Source organism: Anoplolepis gracilipes, chromosome 16 (genome assembly GCF_047496725.1).
Source record: "Anoplolepis gracilipes chromosome 16, ASM4749672v1, whole genome shotgun sequence".
NCBI classification, from domain to species: Eukaryota; Metazoa; Arthropoda; class Insecta; order Hymenoptera; family Formicidae; genus Anoplolepis; species Anoplolepis gracilipes.
Genome location: NC_132985.1, coordinates 404768 through 427897, shown reverse-complemented (window position 1 = coordinate 427897; position 23130 = coordinate 404768). Strand labels below are relative to the sequence as shown.

The 23130-nt window shown below is 35.5% G+C and overlaps 1 protein-coding gene across 2 annotated transcripts in view; it reads left to right on the top strand.

The window, feature by feature from the left end:
* The window catches only part of Wb (wing blister), a 142578-nt gene that overhangs the window by 53598 nt on the left and 65850 nt on the right, over positions 1-23130 (top strand). For both annotated transcript variants that reach the window (XM_072907827.1, XM_072907826.1), the window contains exons 5-13: positions 1595-1831; positions 2284-2445; positions 2840-3136; positions 4172-4432; positions 4512-4765; positions 4846-5080; positions 5860-6086; positions 6464-6651; positions 6885-7169. In XM_072907827.1, the coding sequence (XP_072763928.1) occupies positions 1595-1831; positions 2284-2445; positions 2840-3136; positions 4172-4432; positions 4512-4765; positions 4846-5080; positions 5860-6086; positions 6464-6651; positions 6885-7169 (2146 nt within the window). The remainder of the gene's footprint in view (positions 1-1594; positions 1832-2283; positions 2446-2839; positions 3137-4171; positions 4433-4511; positions 4766-4845; positions 5081-5859; positions 6087-6463; positions 6652-6884; positions 7170-23130) is intronic.

Below are 23130 nucleotides of genomic sequence, written 5' to 3'. Positions count from 1 at the left end.
ATCGATTCGAGAATAACGGTCCCGGAACATTACAGCTTCCGATGAAATATAATTCGGCTTGGTTAAATGCCGCCGAGAGTATTGACGGCAAAGAGTAATTGCAGAAACCGGGACTTGTGATCACCGATCGCGGACTGGGTGGTCATTATCGCCGGCAATAAATAATATCGAGCACGTGTTAACGAGAAGAAGAAAGAGGGAGGAATATCGCGATTGAGCCAAGTAGTTTGTTCGCTTCTCACATCAATGATAAGACCACACGCGTCGCGTTAACCTTTTCGTTCTTCCGCACGCGATACGACATGAAATACGGCGAAATCGGGGCTCACTAATCTCGCAATTTATTTTTCGTGCTAATTTTTCGCGCGATTTCTTCGACCCAATTCAATGTACGTATATACATCCCGATAATTGCAGAGTCAATCGAGATAACTCTGACGGAGAAAGCGAATTTATTTGATAATATTAATAGCCGACATTTATGATTTTGCAATAATTATTAATTTTATCGCTAAAAGACTATACGATGCCATTAACAAGTTTTTTGTACACTTCTTTGTTTTTATCTATATTACAATTTTATACATTATAAGATATTCCGATATTTATTTTCGATATTACGAAAAAGGGATGCAGTTGTCTTTCGTTTGAAGAGATATCGAAAAATAAAATTTATAAACTGCTCAAATATTTGAATTTAAAAATTACTCTTTGTAATATTCGTACTTTATCTTTGCTACTGTTATGATTGTGAATGATTTGCTGGTTGCAAACGCTACTTTCGCGATATTATGACGCTTACTGGGTTCTTGAGACATTCTCGTAAACCGAATGTATAAAGTCCAACGCAATGAAAAGTTCACTTTATGTTCGGTGATATAGTTATCCACGAATATATGCATATCGTTTACATTACGCATTTGGATAAGTGTAACCGCGACTATGAAGTTCCGTCTTTATGACTTCATAATAATCGTGGTAAGCAGCCGGATAGCTTGTAAGATTGTTGCATGCATCGATTCTATAATGCATACGATTATATAATCAACAAATCAATAACTTACAATCGCTTCGTGCGGTGCTATATTATTATTTTATTATTTTATTATACGTATTTTACATTATCATATCTTACATATTAAGTAGCAAAACTGACATTGGTTATAAATATAATTTAATTTTTTTATTCATAGCCTTATATTAATAATGAAAATTAAATTTTATATATATATATATATATATATATATATATATATATATATATATATATAATGAAAATTTATTAATTTATTCGTAATAATAAGTAATTAAAGATTACGCGTTGTCAAAATATGATGAATCAGAGAAATAAAACGGATGAGATAAATTCTGAATCACTCCGTGATAAGGAAGAATGCTTACGAACGTTTTTTTAGGGGTAATCGAAATTAGGGAAAAATTATTCAGCATGAACGGTAAATGCCTCCTTACATTGTCCTATCAAGAAGAACAATAGATTGCACGTATTGGCAATACGACTTGGCGGAGATATACGTAATCTAAGAACATGAACGTTTTGCGGCATCTGATAAGTGCATTTCGCGTTATCTTTCAGCATCAGGAATGCCAATGCGAGCGCCACACGTGCGGCGAAAGATGCGAAAAATGCTGCCCCATGTACAATCAGATTCCTTGGAGGCCCGGCACAGCTGGCAAGGGCTTTCACTGCGAGATGTGCAACTGCAACGGCCACGCAACGTCCTGCACATACGACCAGCAAGTGGCCGACGAGAGAATGTCCATGGATATTCGTGGGAAATACCGAGGCGGTGGCGTGTGCGTCAATTGCACGGTGAGATGATGAAAAATAACAGAGCGCGATTTATCGCACGTATATATTTTGCAGACGAATAATTTTCTATATATGAGAATAATTAAGTAAATACAGAAGAAGAGCTTATTTTTGCTCATTTCTTTTCTTTTCTCAGTCTTTTAATTTAATAATTTTTGCACACTTTTCAAACGTTCAAAGTCAAGTTTTTCTTAAAGAGAATATAGTTTGAACAAATATTTACATAAAAGATAATATTAGGATAAAGTACTTAATTTTTTTAAAAATTACATATATATATATATATAACTAAATTTTACAAATATTTTGATAATTATTGACTTTTGATAATGAAAGTGGCCAATTAAGAAAGTAACGAGATTTTTTAAGAATATTAAAAATATATATTTTTTTTTGTAATATTGTACAATATTATTTATCGAAAAAATAATGATTTGCAAAATTTGAATTAGGATCATACGGATGGTATTAATTGCGAAAAGTGCGAGATCGGCTACTACAGGCCGAACGGCGTTGCGCCTGATGTACCAGAACCATGCTTGCCCTGCGACTGCAACGTACATGGTAGTACAGGCTATTGCACTCCTGACGATTCTTTTACGCGTATGGGAAAGGTAATTTTTGTATTTCCCCATAATAAATTCTCTATAAAAAGTTGCAGCAGAAAAAGTAAATTATTTAAAATTTTACTCTAAACATTTCTTCTTTACGCCAACTTCCAACTTTCTTCTTATGTCAATTATAATATTTAATCCTTTTATAAATAAAGAAAAGGAATTTTTAGGAATAAAAACGATATTATTAATTTTCTTGTGTTACATATAGTACAAAATTATCGTAACTACTTTCATTGAATATTGAAAAAAAATATCAGCCGCGCAATAATTCTAAGCACGATTTATGTTGATCATTTATCCTAAAATGATTTCCGATTGATCGCGGCGCAGCCTCTTCACGATCAATCTTAATCTATGTAAACAGTATATAAATTTCGTAATCTCTTAACAGGTAGCAGGTGCCTGCGAGTGCAAGCCGGGATATTCGGGATACAAGTGCGATCAGTGTGCGGCCGGTTATCGACAGTTTCCCGATTGCATGCCGTGCCCCTGCGATTCCCGCGGGATCCTGCCGTCTCACGACTGCGAAGGCGATTGTTTATGTAAGGCGAACGTCGCTGGGGATTTTTGCGATCGGTGTAAATCAGGATATTTTGCGCTTACGAAGGATAATCTCGAGGGCTGTTTACCTTGCTATTGCTTCGACGCGACAGATCGTTGTACCACTGCGAGATTATCGTACAGCATGGTAAGCTTTTTTATTTAATTAGAAAGAAAAATTTTTCAGGTATTGGAAAATCTTGATAACATTAAACTCTGAAAATTCGTATCATTAAAAATTTTTTAAATCTGTTTTCCTTTTCCGATAGTTTAGTAATATTACTGTTATTTACTTGCATTTTTATATCGCGGATTTTTTTTAAATGAGAAAATTAATCAATTATTTAAAATGAAATTCAATGACAATCGCGAAGAAGAGAGAAAAAAGAGAGATGCAATAAAATTATTTCATCACATGACAGTTCAGATATATTTAGTGAATAGTTCATTGAGACATTCTGTTAATAAAACTCGTTGCTTTTAAATAAAATCTTACATACATATATTAGTCAAGATTCATCCATATTATATCGAGGAAAATCTGGTTTGTCGAGTGTCGAGGTTGACAGGTGTAAAATACAAAATGATTAGCTGACATTCTCCTGCGGGCATGTCACTTATTTTAAAACGTTTATCTTTAGCGACGTCCTCATCTCGCGCGATAAATTGGATAAAGGGACAGTTATAGTTTATCGGTCTTGCCGATAAATTGCAGACCTGCAATTACGTTGACAGTATAATAGCATTGAATTCGAATGAGCAAAAAAAGGCAACCTATACTGTAATAAGCAATACGCATAAGACTTCTCGATCCACATACTTTGTCGAAACAAAACTTATTATCCAAATATACTTTTACTGAGAGTCTCAATGATATAATTATAATGGATATAAATTAATTAAAAATAATTAAATAACTTTATATTTCATTTGTTTTTTTTTTTTTTTTTATATATATATATATTTTATTATTTTTCTTCCTCTTATTAACTGTAGTTTTGAAAAACAAGCGTAATCTTTATTTAATTCCGCCTTAATATCTTTGTGATTAATATCTAATTGATTTTTAAGCCTGTATGCAAAAATCTATGACGCAACAAATAAAATAACAGTAATAACGTGGATTATTGTGACGTAAATAAATAAAATAAAATAAAATAAAATTCTTCTTCATTTTTCTTAGATTTCTACGTTAGAGAACTGGTTGGTGACTGACATGAACGCGTCTCGACCAGTCGTCCCCACCTTGGACTCGGACAACGGATGGTTAACCGTGGCGGCGTTCGAGGTCGAATACGACAGCCCTTTCTGGTTGGCGCCACAAATCTACACGGGAAATCGCATATCCTCGTACGGCAGCAATCTCACGTACTCGGTTACGTGGGTTGTCATGCGAGGCGACACTAGCGGCAAACCTACCACGGAGCCCAGCGTCATTCTAGTTGTAAATATCCAGCTCTTGCATATTCCCACGCGTTATAATTCAAAGTTAGAGGAAAATAACATGCAATTTTTTTTTTCAGGGTAACAATGGAATGCGTATAGCGTACGGCGAGGAACAGTACAATGGTCAAGAAGCTGAAATCGTAGTACCTCTACGAGAACACGGCTGGTATCACGTGCGAAGCGAAATCCAGGACATTTCGACAAAACCGAGATTGAGGAGAACCGAGTTTCGCGGCGATCCTGTAACGAGGACGCAGATGATGCACGTTCTCGCTGATCTAAAGTACCTGATGATAAGAGCGCGGTATCATTCGGAGCAAATCGAGGGAAGGTAACTCGACAAATATTTATCTTATCAATTTGTATTTCAACTTGAATTATACTAATTAATATTACTGTTACTTTTTCCAGTCTCCAGTCTGCCATATTAGCGGTGGGCGAATTATCGCCGGACGGTGAAACTGAGAATTTAGTCGAAGTGTGCGAGTGTCCCGAAGGATACACGGGAATGTCCTGCGAAATATGCGCTTGGGGATACGTGAGCGTGTCGACCAACGGTTCCGATCATAAGGATCATCATATATGTGTGAAATGTGACTGCAACAGTCACGCGGGGTCTTGTGATCTCGTTATGGATGAATGTGAGGTAAGTTCTGATGTGTGTGTCTGTGTGAATTTACTTTAATAAATATAAGATTAAAATATAAAATACATTGTATGAAGAAATAAATATAAGATTTTTTATTTTATTAATTTATAATTAAATTAAATTAAATTAAATATTTTTTAATATTAAATATTTAATTAATTAATAAAAAATTAATTACCATTTAATTAATTATTAAAAATATTAATTTACATTAAATTAAACAAAGTTAAACAAAATTTTTCCTAATAAAAATAGATAATTGAATATATGATATAGAGAAAGAAAAGTTCTCCAGTGTGCAACTGACTTTAATGCAGACCTGAAACTTGAAAAGATCTAAACGTTTCACTGTTCTTCAATCGGTATAGCAGATTACTTTAGGTATATCTGAACTTGCATTGATCTTGCGAATTGCAGCTATAGATCCATCGATCGCGTAAACTAATTTATCGATTCAGCATTCAAGATTTAACTTTACTTTTAAAATATTCACGTTATAAATAACAATATTAATTTTTTTTCTTTTAGAAAGATTTTTAAAAATTAGTAATAATTTATAATAAAAAATTAAAGCTCTTTTTATTTTCTCTCGTGCTTATTTAAATATAATTATTCAAATTATATTTATTGCATTTTTAATTCAAATTACTTTCGGTAGATTTACTTTTTTAAAAATATTTTCGGAATTTTAAAATATTAAATCTTTTGGACATAAATTTAATTTGTAACTCATCAATCATTTTGTTAATTTGCATCTTCTGTATAATTTCGTGAAGATGTGCGAACACCATACAACGGGACCAAAATGCGATCGTTGCGCTGCAGGATATTACGGTATCGCAACGAGAGGCACCAACGAAGATTGTAAGAAATGCGCTTGTCCACTTTCCATCGATTCCAACAATTTCAGTCCGAGTTGTCAGCTCGATGAATCAACTGATATTAATAGTGGATATGTGTGTACGCAATGTCCGGAAGGTTACACCGGAGATCATTGTGAAAGGTGAAGAAAAAAAAATTATTTATATAATAAAAATTAAAAAATTAAAATAAAAATTTCTTAAACTGTGAAATCAACAGGAATCGGAAATTAGTTTCAATTAGATTCAATTAGAGCATTCAAAGCAAATTAATAATTTATGGCTTTTTATGGAATTTCTTTATACATATTTAAAAGAACTTATTAAAAGAGTACTATTATACTTATAATATATATTTTAAATAACATAATAAAAAAATATTTTATTGTACTGTGCTTTTTTTTTATAACGACCATAATAATAATTCGATCACTTTTTTTTTCAAACCAACATACAGTGAATTTTTGATTAAAATGTTATTATCGAATCAAGAAGTTTTAATGTTGATTTTGGTTAAAAGTTGTGATGTAGGCTTCTACGGCAATCCTATGACGCCCGGTAGTACTTGTCAGCGATGTCCTTGCAACGGTGGTGCCTGCGATCAGGAAACGGGTCGCTGCTTAGAATGTCGCGGCAATACCGAAGGCTGGAAGTGCGACAAATGCAAAGAGGCGCATTTCGGGAATCCTTTGCAACAGAATTGTATGCGTGAGTACAAACAGTTTCATATCTCTTATATTTTAAGCAGTACAATTCTTACAATGAACTTGAATGTTACAATTTCAAATTCGTATTACGAAAATTTACACATATAATTGAATTCTCATAAACTTTTTTAAAATGATGATTAAATATTTGCGACTACAAAACAAATTTTTATGTTGATTAAAATACATGAATGAAACATATTATAAACATATTATAATTTGTTTACATTTTAGCATGCAATTGCTCTGCCTTTGGAAGCAATTCGGTCCAATGCGAACAGACGACCGGTCAGTGTCCTTGCAAGCTTTTGTTCACCGGTCGTGATTGTTCTTCCTGCATCGAAGGCTACGGGAATGTGACTGCAGGTTGCCGAGAATGCGACTGCGACGTGGGTGCCACGAACGACGGGTTTTGTGATCCCGTCAGCGGCATGTGCAGGTGCGCGCCTGGCGTCGTCGGCTTCCGGTGCGATCACTGCGAGATGGACCACTATGGCTTATCGGCGGACGGCTGTAAGGGTAAGTACCTCCAAGTTGCATGCTTTCTTTGTACACTATTATCAGTCCTTGGCTTCATTTTTGCTGCGATATAATAAGTAGTCCGCTATGCCATAGTCATTGCGTACTATGTGGAAAGATATTTAATTCCGATTATTTTCTCCCAGCTTGAAAAATATTTGGAAATTAAGATATCAAATACCTCCGAATATAATTTATTTAGTAAAATTAAAAAAGAGACTGCACTCATGTTTTGCACATCATCTTGGAAAAATTAATAATCTAATATGTGTATACATATTTTTTTCTTTTACGTTTATATAGTTTAGATTTTATTATTAAAATAAATCTCTCTCTAAAAAAAAAAAAAAAAAAAAAAATACGCGAAAGCTTGATGCGAGAACCAGTAATTTTCCGCTTTTTATATTTTTCGATAAATAATGGTCGACAAGTCAAGCCGCGTATAACGATCATTAACAGGTCTAATTACTTTCACGAGAAAATCGCATCATTACGTGGCTTATGCGCCCGTCGCCAGTTTTGATAGCTGCAAAGTTTCTCATAAGTTGCAAAGTACCTCGTTCTCAGGGCTGTATTTAACACAAAACCACAATATAAACTGTGCATAAATTAAATAATCCTACTTTCTCTTGTCTCATAAAATAATGAAATTACCAATTTAAGAAACTGTGCTTTAACTATATATAATACCTTGTTATATATAGTCATAACGGATCGTGAAAGAACTATAATTGATATAATTAATTTTTTTATAAATAATTTAAAATGACGATAAGAATTGACAACTTGTGCTCGTTATACACGCGTCTAAAGAGATTGATTACAATATTGATGGTTCCACGAGAGAAAGAAAAGGGCTCTAGTATATGTGCCAGTACGAAAGGCAGCCCTGTGCCTGCTTGCGTTTAGCTGAGACGCGAACGTGAAGAGTAATGCGCGACCCTTCATCTTACTCTAACGCAAAACCCGAGATATTTATCCCGACTATACTCTAAGTACGCTGCACTTATCCGACCTGACAGCAGCCATGATTTCAGAGCGCTGCCTGAGATTTACGGAGCTACAATATTTTTTATATCCTTCGCTGCTTATTTTAATTTACGGTTATATTTACGACGTTATTTATACGTTATTTAGAACGTCAAATATTGCATCGATCCTTGCCTGTCTTCCTTATACTAAACCATCTCAAAACAAATTAAAAATTAAGGTTTCGAAAAAAAATTAAAATTTTAGAAAAAGAATTAAGTTTTTTATCGTTTTTTAAAATATAATATTATTTATATTTTTATTTGGGAAGAATATATAAGAAAAAAATGTCATAAAAGACTATATAGCATTGATGTTACATTATCGATTCTCTCCATAAATTTATTTTAAACACCATGAATGAAACTACATATAAACGATTTCGATCAACGATCAAATCCAGTATGCGTAACGTAAATGGATAGAGACGATTAAATGAAGTGTCGGACAACTTTAACTTTGTAACGGCCGCAAAGGCCAGGCAAAAAGCTAAACGCTACCGTGTAAATTAAAATCAACGGAGAGAGAGAGAGAGACGACGCGAGAAGCACCAAAAACAAAGTTCGCTGCGCGAGATAACTCGAGCGTGTCGTGGCGTAATAGTCCGGTCGCATTAAAACGTTATGAAGATATTTACAAGCATGCGGCACGAGGTGCCGAGAAAACTTCGATACGACGGGCATCAGAATTTAACATATCCCTGACGAGCAAGACGAACGTGAAGAACGATCTTGTAAAGGCCGCGTAAAATCCGGATATGCCTCGTTCGAGCGGCACCTTTACGATCTGGTCAACAAATTCCGCGAGAACGCTCGAGACAGCCGCCAGATTGCCACTAGGCTACCACGAACAATCCCATAAATCGTAATCATTCAGCACATCGTCTCTCTCTTTCTTTCTCTCTTTCTCTCTTTCTCGTTGCCACACTGATAACCAAGCTTTCAATTTTTCTATCGCTCACATAATGTATGGTTGCCTATTACAGTGAGAGTTGTGCGAATCTCAATGAAACGTAATATCGTCTCTGCTTAGTGCTAATAATAGTACGACTCTACGTGTCGCGATTCCTTTTTTATTTTCAAATTGCTTGATAGACACTAAAAATTATATGACATATACAAGAAAATGATATATCAGGGCGTCCCTAGAAAAGCATGGAAAACTTGAAATTCTCAAAGATTTCTTTTCCTCTATCTAAAGAAATTATGAAAGTCTTGTAGAAGTTTATTGGAATTTATTTTTTCGAAAATTTTCTTTTTGATGATTTTGCTCTCTATAATAATATTTTAAACAGTCAGCCGTGTGTATGCAACTGGTAAACTCACTTTGTGGAAATGCATTAATTGTTGAAAGTTTTGGTTTTATTTTTAATAAAGTACTTGATAGATTAAACAAATATTTTTAGCTATTAAAAAAAAAAAAAAATGACTTAGGATAAACTGAGACGCCAAGTTTAGGCTGCTTTGTCCGCTGATGATTTTTGTAGCACTTCTTACCAGATTTTAAGCACTTGAAAATTCTAGTCTAATAGTTCTACAAAAAAGTATTCCATGTATGGTATAAAAATTATTAGAATATTAATTAAATCTCGTCTGAGATATCAAACATATAGCAATGAGGTGAAACGTCCGTATTTCTAGCCGTCTGTAATAAATTAATTGTGTATATGAAGGGGTCATTAATGTCTTTACAAATGAATTTATGCACATATCAAGACATTTATATATTTTGTACGCATATGTATGAAAAATATATGTGTTCCGATATGTGCGTAAATTTATGTGTAAAGACATTAATGACCCTTTCTGTATATAAAAATGATAAAATATGTCTTTGTTCTATTGTTTGTTATTGATTATGTTATTTATTTATGCCTCAAAATATTTTAATAATTGTAAAACATAATACTTATATATAATATTATTGAATAAAAATATCGCGCGTAATTTCTTGTATATAAATGTTAATATAATTCATCATTACAAATATTATATATATAATAATTTCTAGTATAATATTTTTCCATTTAGAGACAAATTATTATTATATTGCTATTTCGTTGAAATAAAGAATATAGAAGAGTAAGAGTAACACGTGTAGCGCGAAGTAGCTTGACGCTGATTGGATGACATTACTTGTGACGTATTGCGATGCGACTAAAGGTAAATTTTCACGAGTCGCTGGAACCGATTGTTTAAGCGACAAAAAGGATCACGTGATTAAAAATGACAAATTGATACCTTCATTTTTAGTCACGTGATCCTTTTTGTCGCTCAAACAATTTCAGCGGCTCGTGAAAATTTACCTTGATGTCGAATGATCTAAACGCGGAAAAAACATCGCGGACGATTCCGGTCGTTGCTTTGCGCGTATTTCGGTGGCTATTTGCTCGATCGATGAACATCGCGAGTTCTAAAACATTTCGAGGAGTACTCGAGTGTCGACGGATACAAGGGATTATCAAGAGACATATCTAATAATCGTGAATTTATCGTAAATAGTGAGTCGGATTGCGGAAAGGGGAGAGGAGGGGAGGGGAGGGGAAGGAACATTGCGCGCGAACAAGTGTCAGGAGTGTCGCGAGTGTCGCGAGTGTCGGGAGTATCGGAAGTGTCGGGAGTGTCGGAAGTGGTGGCGAATTCAAAGACAGATTGTTTCGTTGTACACACATTTTTATTATCCGAGAAAAAGTACCGTCGAATTTTTTGTATGTTTATAACGCGCTGCACGCGATGATTTTGTCATCATTCGTGCGATGACACATGAGGAGAAAAGTCGGGAGCCGATCCAACGTAGATGTCGTGTATCAATAAACATATTATATATCGAAATCGGAAATATCGTGCAAAATGTCGCGGGAGTGTTTAGTGAGTACTTTTGAAACTTCAAAATGAACAAAGGATTAAGATAGATGAGCAGGCCTGGGATGGCATCAGGCTTCGTGGGAGCAATTAGTTAATTTATTACGTATTATTTGCAGAATAAATTTTTTTTGTCACCGTTTTATCACATAGCGTATATCGTGCTATTTATTTACTTGGAATTTTGAAAAAAATCCCTGGAAAATGAGGAAATTTTTTAGAAGATTTAAGTAGACATCATGTATATAGTATATTAAAGAATCATCGTTTTTTAATATTTACATATGTCTCTCTCTCTCTCTCTCTCTCTCTCTCTCTCTCTCTACACGCAATCAAAAAACCTACAACTTGAATAAATCGTAAGTTCTGAATATTATGTAAAATATATTATAATATATTCGAAAAAGTTCTGATTGTTTTTTGGTTACATTCTCAATGTAGTTTTGCACGTGGGATTATTCGTGTGATGGAAGAGATTGGAAGAGACGAATGTTATTTTCTCTCTCTCTCTCTCTCTCTCTCTTTTTCTCTCTGTAAGAAAAAATGACGCGGGGAGGAATGATGGACTTTGTTTGTAATGAGAATTGATTGAAAAATCGAATACTTGTACGCAATGAACGTTCGTTTAAGCATACGTCATAAGTATCTTCAGATAAGTGCAGGTAGATATTTTACGAGAGATATGACGCGCCGTTCACGTGAGTTTTTTTTTCGTTTATTTAGATCTAGCTCGTTTCTTCATCCTGAGGCTTGTCTATCCGTGATGTTAATTAACTTCCTGCGGTGAGATGCCACCTACTTCTTTCTCTCGTCCGCGAATGATACGCTCCGTTTAATGTGGACTGGCGGCGTAAATGACGGTTGATACATCAGTCAGATTATTACTATCAATCGCGGAAACAGTCATTTCGAACGCGCATGCCGCATTTACACACGAGTTCAATCATGCGTGTCTTAAATAAAATGCAAAAAAAATGAGTTTTGGATCAGAGACGGGTCTATTTATATTTAATCGCCCTTGGAGATTTAATTTATCTTAAAAGTAATATGAGATTTTCGTGTATTTTAATAATACTTATTTAGTACACTTATTAAATAAATTATATTAATGATTATTAATGACATATTAATTCTTTAACTTTCTGTATTTCTTGTTTCTGAGTCTCTTCGTATTTTTTTATTAATCGCAAATCGCTTCCGAGACATTTGCATCGAAGAAAATTGCATCATACACATCTCAGTGAGTAACATTAACGACGAGAGACAGCATTGCGTATTCGCGATTTCGAGATGTTCACGAGGTGAACGGAGACTGGAGTGATTTTTCCTCGGGAAATTAATTCGACGAAACTATCGATAATGAACCGTAAAAGTCGCGGATGCTTATTCGTTATTGACCGGTGAAAGTTTAGAGATATGCAAATCGACGCGAGCTGTCAGAGAGCGAAAGACTATCAAGTACGAGATGTGCGTCGTATTGAATGCTAATCATGGGATGACAGCTTGCACAAGGAAGCATAAATCAATCATTGTTTTGCAAATCTGGTTGCTTTAATTAAATATTGTTACGTTTTATAGAGCACGTGTACACTCTCTTTTCGGATTTGTAACGATATTAATTATAATTGTATCAATCGGAACTCGCTGTTAATAACCTCGGAATCTTGTTCTGCAAGCTAAATATATCTTCCACTGCCGCATTTTTTCTTTATTTCCTCTCTTATCCTTAGTTATGCGAAAGAGACTGCTCATGCGTGAACAACGTAGGCGTATCGCGATCGAGAATTGTAAATTTTAAATCGTACCGTCATCGCTTGTGCGTCAAAGGTTCCTCGAGCCAATATCTACGATTCTGCGATTCTTGCAAAATCATCTTGATTGTATTGTTGAGCTAGAGAAGCGAGCGAATGTCAAATGACTCGGAATAAATTATAGTAATGTTGGAGAAGCCATCTGCAATTTTAGACAAATTTTTAAAAAAATTGAGATAAACAGAAAGACATGTACATTGTCATTAATAATTCATACAAATAATTATTAATTACAAACATTATTTCTAAAAATAATTATTAACAACATATATTATATATGTTATATTTAAGATAAATTATTTATACACATCACTAAAAATCTAAAAATTCTGTAAATTTAGTCACAAAATTTTAGAGTTTTGCTTTCTTATAGTAAAATTAGATAAATTTATAATTTAATTGATATTAATTTTTGTAAAACATTTTCGCCGAAATAATAAGTAATTGAGTATAGTACTTAAATTTATAAATCATCGCAGATGTAGAATATTTTGAAAAAGCTTTATTCACAAGACAGAGAAATTAAGCCATCATCTTGATAATTAATGGCTCTATTCCTTCTTTATACAAATGCATTTCTCGATTTTTTATTTTTCCAATATACTCGTAATATACGCGATTTGCTGAAGATCTTTTTGGACTGCAGGCTTGATAGTAATTCTCAGTGTCATCGATGTATGTACATTAGTACATTAGTACTCTTAGGCAATAAAACTCAACGCAGGCGTTCCGCGGCAGAATTGAATGCGAATATTAAGCGGCGCAGTTAAGTAAATTAAGCAACCTTCTTTTTTAAGTAGAAAAAGAATGTGCTCGCGTGCTTTTGCTTAGTGAATTTGTTCGATCGGAAAGCAGAGCCTTATCCTAATTTAAGCGGCATAATTAACGCAGTCGACGTGCTTAAAGCGCGGTAAAGCCCGATATTTTACGATGGAGCACCTTAATAAGGTCGTATTTTCCGTCGCCGAAGACTGGAATTGCGGCTATTAATGTGCGTGCCTCTCATCGGAATCTACTCGGTCGTATCTCGTGATGCAGTGAAATCTCGCTCTTATCGGGATAAGCGCCAAAAGATAAGACTGTTTATAAACTTACTGGAAGAATTTGTATGGAGAAGCGCCGCGATTACGGAAAAAAAGGTTGTTTGTCGTAACATTTTTTAATAAAAATTCTTGAATAAAAAATATACGCAACTCGGAGAATCTATAAAATCATATCTTATATACGGATGCTATCAATGACTAGAATTCTGCGGAATTTTATAGAAAGGGCAGGTCTGTGAAATTATAGATTCGAAACCGCAAATCTGTATAATTATATAGATTCGAATGGAAAAAAATTCTGCGTTTTCGGGCACAAGTGCGCGTCGTGCGAGCTAAAGGAATGATGAAACCGAAAGGTTAGGATCTAATCAAAGGTTCGTAGAATTAAAGATCAGAAATTATATATTCCATAGAATCCATAAAGGATTCATATAATTTTAAAATTTTCATCTAAACAATTCGGCATCGAAAGTTTATGAAAAATTTATGGAGTTTAGAAAGAGAATGATCTCGCATACGCGCGCGCGTTAAGAAAAAGGTTCGAGATTATAATTTCAAAGTTTTTATTTTCTATCGGTAGACTTTGTTTCGGAACCATTGTAACACGCAAAAAGTGTAAATAAATAGAATCCTACCGTACATTATTCGGACGTATCAGAATATAGCCGCTGCCACGCAGGCTGCTGATGCGGCGAGACGCAATTAGCGACACAATCTTAATCGGGACACATGCCAAATCGAGTTGCCGTCTTTATTTGAGCAGACGAGAAGATTGGGAAGAAAAAAGATCGAGGATACCGTTCGAACGAATCATCGTTTGTGTTGGAAGCTCCAAAACGTTCAGCAGAAGCGCTTTTCAACGCGTGTAGTACTTAATCTTAATCTCCCAAATGTGTGAAAATATTTTTGTACTCTTTTTTTTAAGTTTTTTTTATTTTACTTTAAAAAATAGAAAAAAAACGTATCATTAGAGTCTCGCCACGAATATTCGAGAGTTTTGCACAAATTTCGAGTCTATCTAATAGCGCGTAAATAATTGATAACGATAAAACGTAACAACGCGCGCTCTCCCGACGATTATCTCTTCGGTACTCGACGAGTTATAGATCATTTTGAGAAAGTTTTACGCTTTGCGCACCGCAGAACATCCGGTTGTTCGCAATAACAGATATTTTTCTCGTTCATTGTGCGCGTTGCGCACGCGCTCGACAATGGAACCCGTGCGTTTCGGTCATTATCGAAGCGTTTCGTCTCGTAAAACGCTAAAGTTCCCCTCTCGTTAGAAAGAGAGAAAGAGAGAAAGAGAGAAAGAACCTATCGGCGACACACCTCCTCCACCTGCTCATAATGCGCAACAATGGCAATGTAACACGCATACCCCGGCCAGATAATGTACATGCATTATGTGTGAATAATGATCGGTCGACGGAAGTCGACGAACGTAATACGAGGATAACTTGTACCTACGTAAAATTGTAAAAAATATTCATAGAGATGATCGCGTACTCAAAATTTGAGTTTATAATTTTGCAATTTTTCCGGGAAAACATGAAAGGCATTTAGAGCCAAGCGCCGGAAGCAAGCGAAGGAGCGCAAATAAAAAACAAGGTTCTAATCGTTTTACAAGTAATTTTAATCTGTGAGCCTGTTAATCTTTATTGTTTGCAATTTTTATCTCATTGTCTTGAAATAACTTGTTGGAATTTGGTTGCTTAAACTTGACGCTGCTAATGTGGAAATTTATACTTGTCTTAATTTACAATATAAAATTTGTGCAATATTTAATAATTGTGTATCAAAATACATTTGCGCTTTTAATTATTTTTTCAATTTATATTTATTCAATTTATATTATAAACTTTTTCACGCAAACTAATTTTGTAGAAACCCGAAGCGCGACGTTTCACTTATCGTGTACGTAGTCTCGCGTTTCACGTAAAACGGTTTGCCCGTTTAAGGTGGCAACGATAAGTATACAATGCATCCCGCGCGAATATTACGACTGTGTAACGCGGCGTAACGCAGGTCGTAAAGCACGTAACTGCGCAGGAGAAACGTTCTTAGCGCAAGCATTATTAGTATTCGCGCGAATGAGCGGAATCGCGTCTTGGTCGCGCATCAGGACTATACGCAGATGGCATCGGGAAACGGCGCGGCGCCGCGTACGCACGTAATGCGTAGCTATAAGATATCGGACGTGTTTTCACAAAGCGCTATTACCTCGGGGGCATCTGCACTTTTACAAATGGAAAACAAGTTTACCGTGCGCAATCTACGCTTTGCATAGATGAATCGTATCAGTCCCGCTATTGTCAACTTTCTTTTTAGGTCGCCGATATTTTATCTCACGATCGTTCGTCTAGAGTTCTAGAGGAATGGCCTAGTTTAAGAGAAAGAGAGACGTTGTTGAAACGTTACTTTCCTAGCTGATCAATCTTTCAAATGATGTAATTCTCTTCTTGATTGCTTCTTTGATTATCTCTTTAGAAATGTGCAATCAGATATCAATGAAATTGATACGAATGGAAAGAAGAATTAGATACGAGAAGGGGCAGATATCTCTCTACATTTTTAAGAAATGTAATATCTCTTTCATGAAATCAAATATTTTGCTATAATATAAATATAAATATAACTGAATTCCTATATTTTACTATTATTTTGCATTTCTTTAAATATTTTTGTATTTTATTTAACATGAAATTGCAAGTGGTAAAAATTCTTTAGATTTCATTGTTCGACAAGTAGATTCAAACTCATTGCGACATTTGCAGTTTCCGTCTCCAGTTGCATACAAACCGTTGACGATCATCGCAGCAAACGATGATAATTATTTGGTCGCAATCATTTTTTAAGAGTTTCTAATTCGGCATTTTTCCTTGACTGTCAGAAGTGATCTTCGGAATACGTCGCTCGCGGTTCTCGAGTTTCCGTCGGGATAAGTCGGTCTCCCAGGGCGAGAGACTCGCAAGTCCGCCCACGTGTACGCGATATCGCGGATCTGCATAAGCAGATGTAGATGCACGTTCGCGCGAATACAGCTGAAAAGTAAAGAGCGCGATTTTACAGCCCAAGTTTGAAGAAGAAGCTTGAGGAATCGAGAGAACTCGTTAGAATCCTCTCGCGTCTCGTATCGATTTTTCGAAAGCCATCCGAATTTCGTGTGAAAACTTAATCAATCAATTTTAAATAATGTACTCTGATATTCGCCCCAAAACTATTCGAAAAGACAATAATTTATAAGAAAATAATAAATTATCTTTTTCCATCTATTTGCATTTTATTTTGTCAGAAATTTCTTATGAAATATTTCTATGGATATTTTATTTAGCGAATAGAAATTTCTCTTTTAACTTGACAAAGATCCTGAACTTGAGAGATCGAGCGCTCGAGCAGAGTGTCGATTCGAGACAAACATGATTCGAGTCGATAAGAGACAAAGCTTATTACCACATGAACGATCTCGTTGGCAAAAATTTATATTTTACTTTTCAAGCTCATAAATTTGAGTATTGTTCGACGATTGAAATTTTACGGACATGGAATTTTGCGATGCTGCGATGCGCAAAATTCCTCGAGAAAGTGCAAATCTTATTTTATAGCACATTCTACAACTTTGTTTTTTCTTGATATATCTTGATATTTTACGATATTTTACGATCGTTTATCTCAATGATCGATTTTTTGACGAGTTTGATCAATCGAAAATGTATAAAAATATTTTTAGAGCGAGAAATATTTTAATTAAAAACTTGTTGGCTTCTTTGCTTATCTGATTTTTGATCAAGGCTAATGCTTAATTAAAATTATTTAACTGCTTTATATTAACTGAACGATATCTCGATCATGAGTTAAGCAAAGCGATTGAAACTCCTTTTAAATCTGCTCGATTCAACGGATCGTTTATCAGGCGCCATCGCGATAGATCGCGATAGATCGCGATTTAATATATATAAAGACGTTATTAAATCGTACGCGACACATATGTACTCGAATTACTTCTCGATAACTACTCATTGTCAGTATGAGTGACGCTTAATATCTCATCGAACTCCATTTCTTTCGCTGCAAACGATGAAGAGCAGTTTCGTAGCAGTTCAGCTCCTCCGTTCCGGAATAATGTCTTATCGATCATGCGACGTGATAAAATACCGTCTTCATTTTAAATCGTTGCTTCGTATATATTCCAAGTGCGATCCGTAGACCAGATAAGGCTTCGTAACGTATAGAGACTCGCCACCGTGTGACACAAACTGAAATGAATTTCTTTTCGCAGGCTCTTTTCACGTTCCTTTTACAACCTCCACTTTTCTTTCTCGTGCAATTTCCTTCATCACGATTTTTCTCATCGACGCAAAAACTCGACGAAACTGTGGAATGCCGTCCCATGATGCCATGCCATTATATATGTATGGACGTCATGGATTTTCGATAGCGAGTTACTTTTCTAACAAAACCATATTATTTTCCATCGGTATTGTGGAATATAATTGTTTCACAAGACGCTGTAAAAGACACGCGCGCGTTGCAGTCATATTACAAAGGTAATCATAAAAGATCGTGTTCAGCATCCGCTTCAGCATCCGTTTCGAGAAGTAAGCGGAGGGAGAAGGGACGAGATTAGCAGAACTAATCTTTACCGTTCTCAGCATAAATATTATATATTGTGTTACGAAAACCGCCAACTATTTCCTACGAACGAGCGTATCCGCCTACGTGGCTCATTATCAAAGCACGCAGTCGACACTCCGTAGATTCTTGGTACATTTCACCGCCGATTCCTCCCACGGAATCAAAGTTCTACATCATTTCCATCGAATGTCGAAAAGCCGTTGCTATCAGATTTAATTGGTGCTCGCCGATCGGCTGCCAGCTAGCTAGCTAGCTCCTCTCCAGCGAGTTGGCTAGCGAGCACGTACGCTCGCTAATGATGCAATCGGCCCATCAGATATACTCCTGGCGGCCTGGCTTCTGTCTCCTCCTCTTTTTCCTCTTTAGCTCCTTATTCCGTCTCTCTCGCGCGATTGGTCCTTACCTTCTTATAATACCCACCTGACCGTACAACGAGTCTGCACGTCTCGTTCAGGAGCGCGTGGGCCGCTTCTCTAACGGGTGATCATTTCAGCTTCTGCTATATGCCTCTCGTCCATTTTAATTATCACGGGGTAAAGTGAGCATTCGCCGTATCGCTGAATCAAAAGTGTCCCTAATTAGCGAAACGATCGGCCATTTAGAGCCTGGAATTTTCTCGTCTCACTCTAAATAATGCGAATATCTTTACATTTATGATACTAATCGTAATCGATAAATAATATTTATTTAATAAACATCTGAATCTATGAATATATCATTTTTGAGTAAGAAATATATTTCTTCGTATCTTAACACAACTTCTTTTAGATACGTATGTATGAAAACAATACACATATTAGGAACATACATACATACATACATATTATGAAGAATTTATTAAATGATTTATGATTATTTATTGATTATGCAATAATCTGAACAACGATAACATCATAAACATACATAATATGTAGAAGCATGAAAATGCAAGCGGAATATTGAATTACCAACAACACGATGGTTCGTATTAAAATGGATTTTAATAACGTGAAAAAAAAAAAAAAAAAAAACAAAAAAAAACGATGATAGAGACGACGGAACAACTTTGATGTGTATTTTATTCACCCGTTAGAGGAGCAGGGTCTCAACACCTGGCTGCAGTACGTTCAGGATTCCTGGTAAGAACTCGGCTCTGGTCGGTAACGTCAGTGTATCGCCTCACATCGGACGATCTCGAGATTTCATTCATGAAACCTTGGCGGCTCCCGCACGCCCCCGGAACGTTCGTTCACGTCGCCGATGAAATATCGGAAGCAGGAAATCTCTGCGCGTGCGTCTTCTCGCGTGAATTTTTGTCCGCAAGTTCGGTGGGCGGTCTCTTAATTATTGTTATGAGTAATAGAGAGTAATTAAGGTTGAATATCAAATAATTTACTTTGTTTCGCACATTTGTAATTTGGCAGGACATATTTTCCTTCACGAATAAATAACACGCGTACAAGAAATATTTATACGTATTGCGCTAACGGGAATCATAATTTAAACTTGTCTTTAGAAACATTTCTTATGTTTTCAACGTAATTGGAATAAAAATTTGATCACTTTCGCAATATCTGAAACAATTTTGTTGTTATTATAAGTTTAATTCGATATATTTTTGTCCATCCTTTTACTAGAATATTTACAGCAAATCTTGAAATTGAAAGAAAATTTTTATCGGGAAAAATTTATCGTACTTTGGAGGGAATTTTGAGGGCAGAAGAAGAGAATGCGTTGCAAGGAAGAGTATGCGAATCGAGGATACCGGTCTCGATTGCATTCGACGATAGCCGGGCAATTGCGATTGCGCCAAGGGCTAAGATCACGAGAGAGCTTTGCTCGGTAACTCTATATATCTCTTCTATCTCGATCGGGACAACGTATACTCTGTAGCCCCTCGTCTAGGGTTCTATCCGCGCGAGCTGGCCCCAACCAGGGCTTTTCATCCGTGAAACTTCAATTGAGGCCTTCGTCGTGGAATGCCATGTCGTTTCTCGACATCCGCAAACACACTGCTTTTACTACGTGATTTTGTTTGTACATCGCGATAAGTGAACCGTTTACCGAATAAATTCTCTCTTCGTCGTTCATCCTTCACAAAAAATATATTGCTGTGATATTTATGCAAATTATATATGTTTATTTTTTTAGCTTAAACTTACATTTGTGAATATATAATAAAATATTGGTAAATTGTGAAAGATAATACTTTGATTATTTCCGCGACAGCCTAGATACAGCACGTATAATGTTACGTTAAATGTATAAAGAGGAATAAAATAAAAATATGATTACGAGATAATAATTTAGAAATGTTTAATAATTATATTTTACGATATTTTGGAAACAAAATTTAATTTTTTAGTGATATTCTGAGAATGTAAGAATGACATTTTTTCATACAATTTTAAAGACGTACGTTAAATCCTTGGAGATATTATAGAACTATGAGGCTTAATGCGATCAAATAAACGTAATATTATTACAGAGCATTCACAGAGATGCATCGCGCAGGTGTACATTGAAAACGCTACATGCGTCGTCGTACATCCTGCAGTTAACCCTTCGAGACCTCGGGGGGAGTGGTTGAGATATCTCGACGAGCTACGGAATATAATCAATTTCGTATCCCGGCGCGGGATGAAAATAAATCATGAAGAAATGCGATAATTAACTCCCTCACTCGTTCATCTCCGACTTTTGCGTATGGATTGTTGATTTATTTCTCCATCTCTCTTTCTCTTGCTACACTGATTTTATTACCGTGCGTAAGAAACCACGAAAATGAAAAATACGTCTCTCTTTTTAATTATTGTTGATTGTCTAGCGAAAAATTATTTTTAAAAAAATCCCCCTTAAAATTAACATAAATATAAAATAATATAATAGTTATGCTCCAAACTGTTTTTAAAATCTTATCTAAATTCCAAAAGTAGCGATATTTCAAAAAAGTTATATGATTTACGAGAGAGAGAGAGAGAGAGAGAAAGAAAGAAAGAGGAAGAGAAAGAGAAATCGCGATAGAATCTTCAGATTCTCCCGCAAGCTTCAAATACACCATTAGCCTCTCAATTACACAGGAATGTTCAAGGACGGATGCCTTTTTATCAGCCTCCTGGAAGATATCGTCACGTGATCGGCAATGCATCTGCGACATAATTCGTTCCTCTATGAAAACGCCGCCCTGCCCTGTCGCTCCATTAGCAATTATTTACCCGCGGATTAAAACTCCATTAGCGTGTTATCTACTCGGAATCGTCCCGGTGGCTTGCCACCCGTGCGTATAACACGTGCGTGTATACGTGCAGGTTCAATCGAGTTCAACCCTTTTTAATCGCATCTTTGCTTTCCTGATTAAATTATTATTGAGTATAAGTGCACATTCAATGACATATTACTTAGTAATTATAAAATATAGTCATAATTACGATATATTTTTATATAATGTTAAAAAAATTATGAAAATTTTTTGGACCTATGATAAGAGAAGATTTACTCCTGCACACATAATTTAAATATAGCAACGTAAAATTACACGAAGCTCGTGTATTTCATTGCATACGAAGATTATAACTGATAACAGTGTAATATATCTATTTACTCTTACATTAGTCGTATCCTCATTTATGTCGTTGCTCGCGGGCAAGTTTCTGCACACATGTTCAATCCCTTACGAGCAGCCCTAAATCATTTGCATAATGTGAAATCGGAAAATATGTACTTTATGATATATTCATCGACTTGTGCGCGCGCGCGCGCGCGCGCACTCACACACACACACACACACACTCTCTTCTCTCTCTCTCTCTCTCTCTCTCTTTCATAGTTAAATAATTAAATTGTTGAAATTATGAGAAATATCTCTTAGTTCGCGAATAATAATCTTTTATTTTAATCTCGTTAAACGTTGGGGATTTTTCAATTAGTTTATTTCTTGATGGAAACTTTAACAGGTTCATTATTTCGCGTGTTCTTCAACTCTTTGAATTAAATTATGGGTTGATTATAGCTCGCAGTGAAAAAGTTGCGAAACATGTGTCACCGCGAAACATGCGCTGGACCACCATCGTACGCAATTTCTCAGCTGCCGCTGTCACCGTGTAACTTGCTCTAATATTGTAATTACGCGGTCTCTCGCGAGCGCGTAATTAAAATAGCCTCTTTCTCGGGGATAAATCATCCCCCGGGAAATAATTTGCTTTAGGTCGAATAAACGCGATGCATCGCGCCCTTCGTCGTGCATTAGGGCTACGTTCTGGCGACCGCGGGAGGTCTCTCCTCGACGTGTGTCGCAGACTTGTAGGCAATCAATTTTCATGCATCGGATTAATTTCCATATGATAGCCGGGAGACTTAACAGTTGGTCTTGACTGTTTTTCTACTGGAAATGTTTAAAGATAATTTAGGAAAGACTTAAATTTTCTGCTTCTTGACAATAAAGCTCCAATTATTTATTGCATTATGTTGAGAATAAGTATATATTTTTATTTATTTCTTGAATATATTGAATATATGGCGCAGTTATAGTTAATATGTACGCTTGTGCGTATTTCTAATAATTATTATATGTCAAATCGTAAATATATGGACTTGTTCGCAAAGTTTC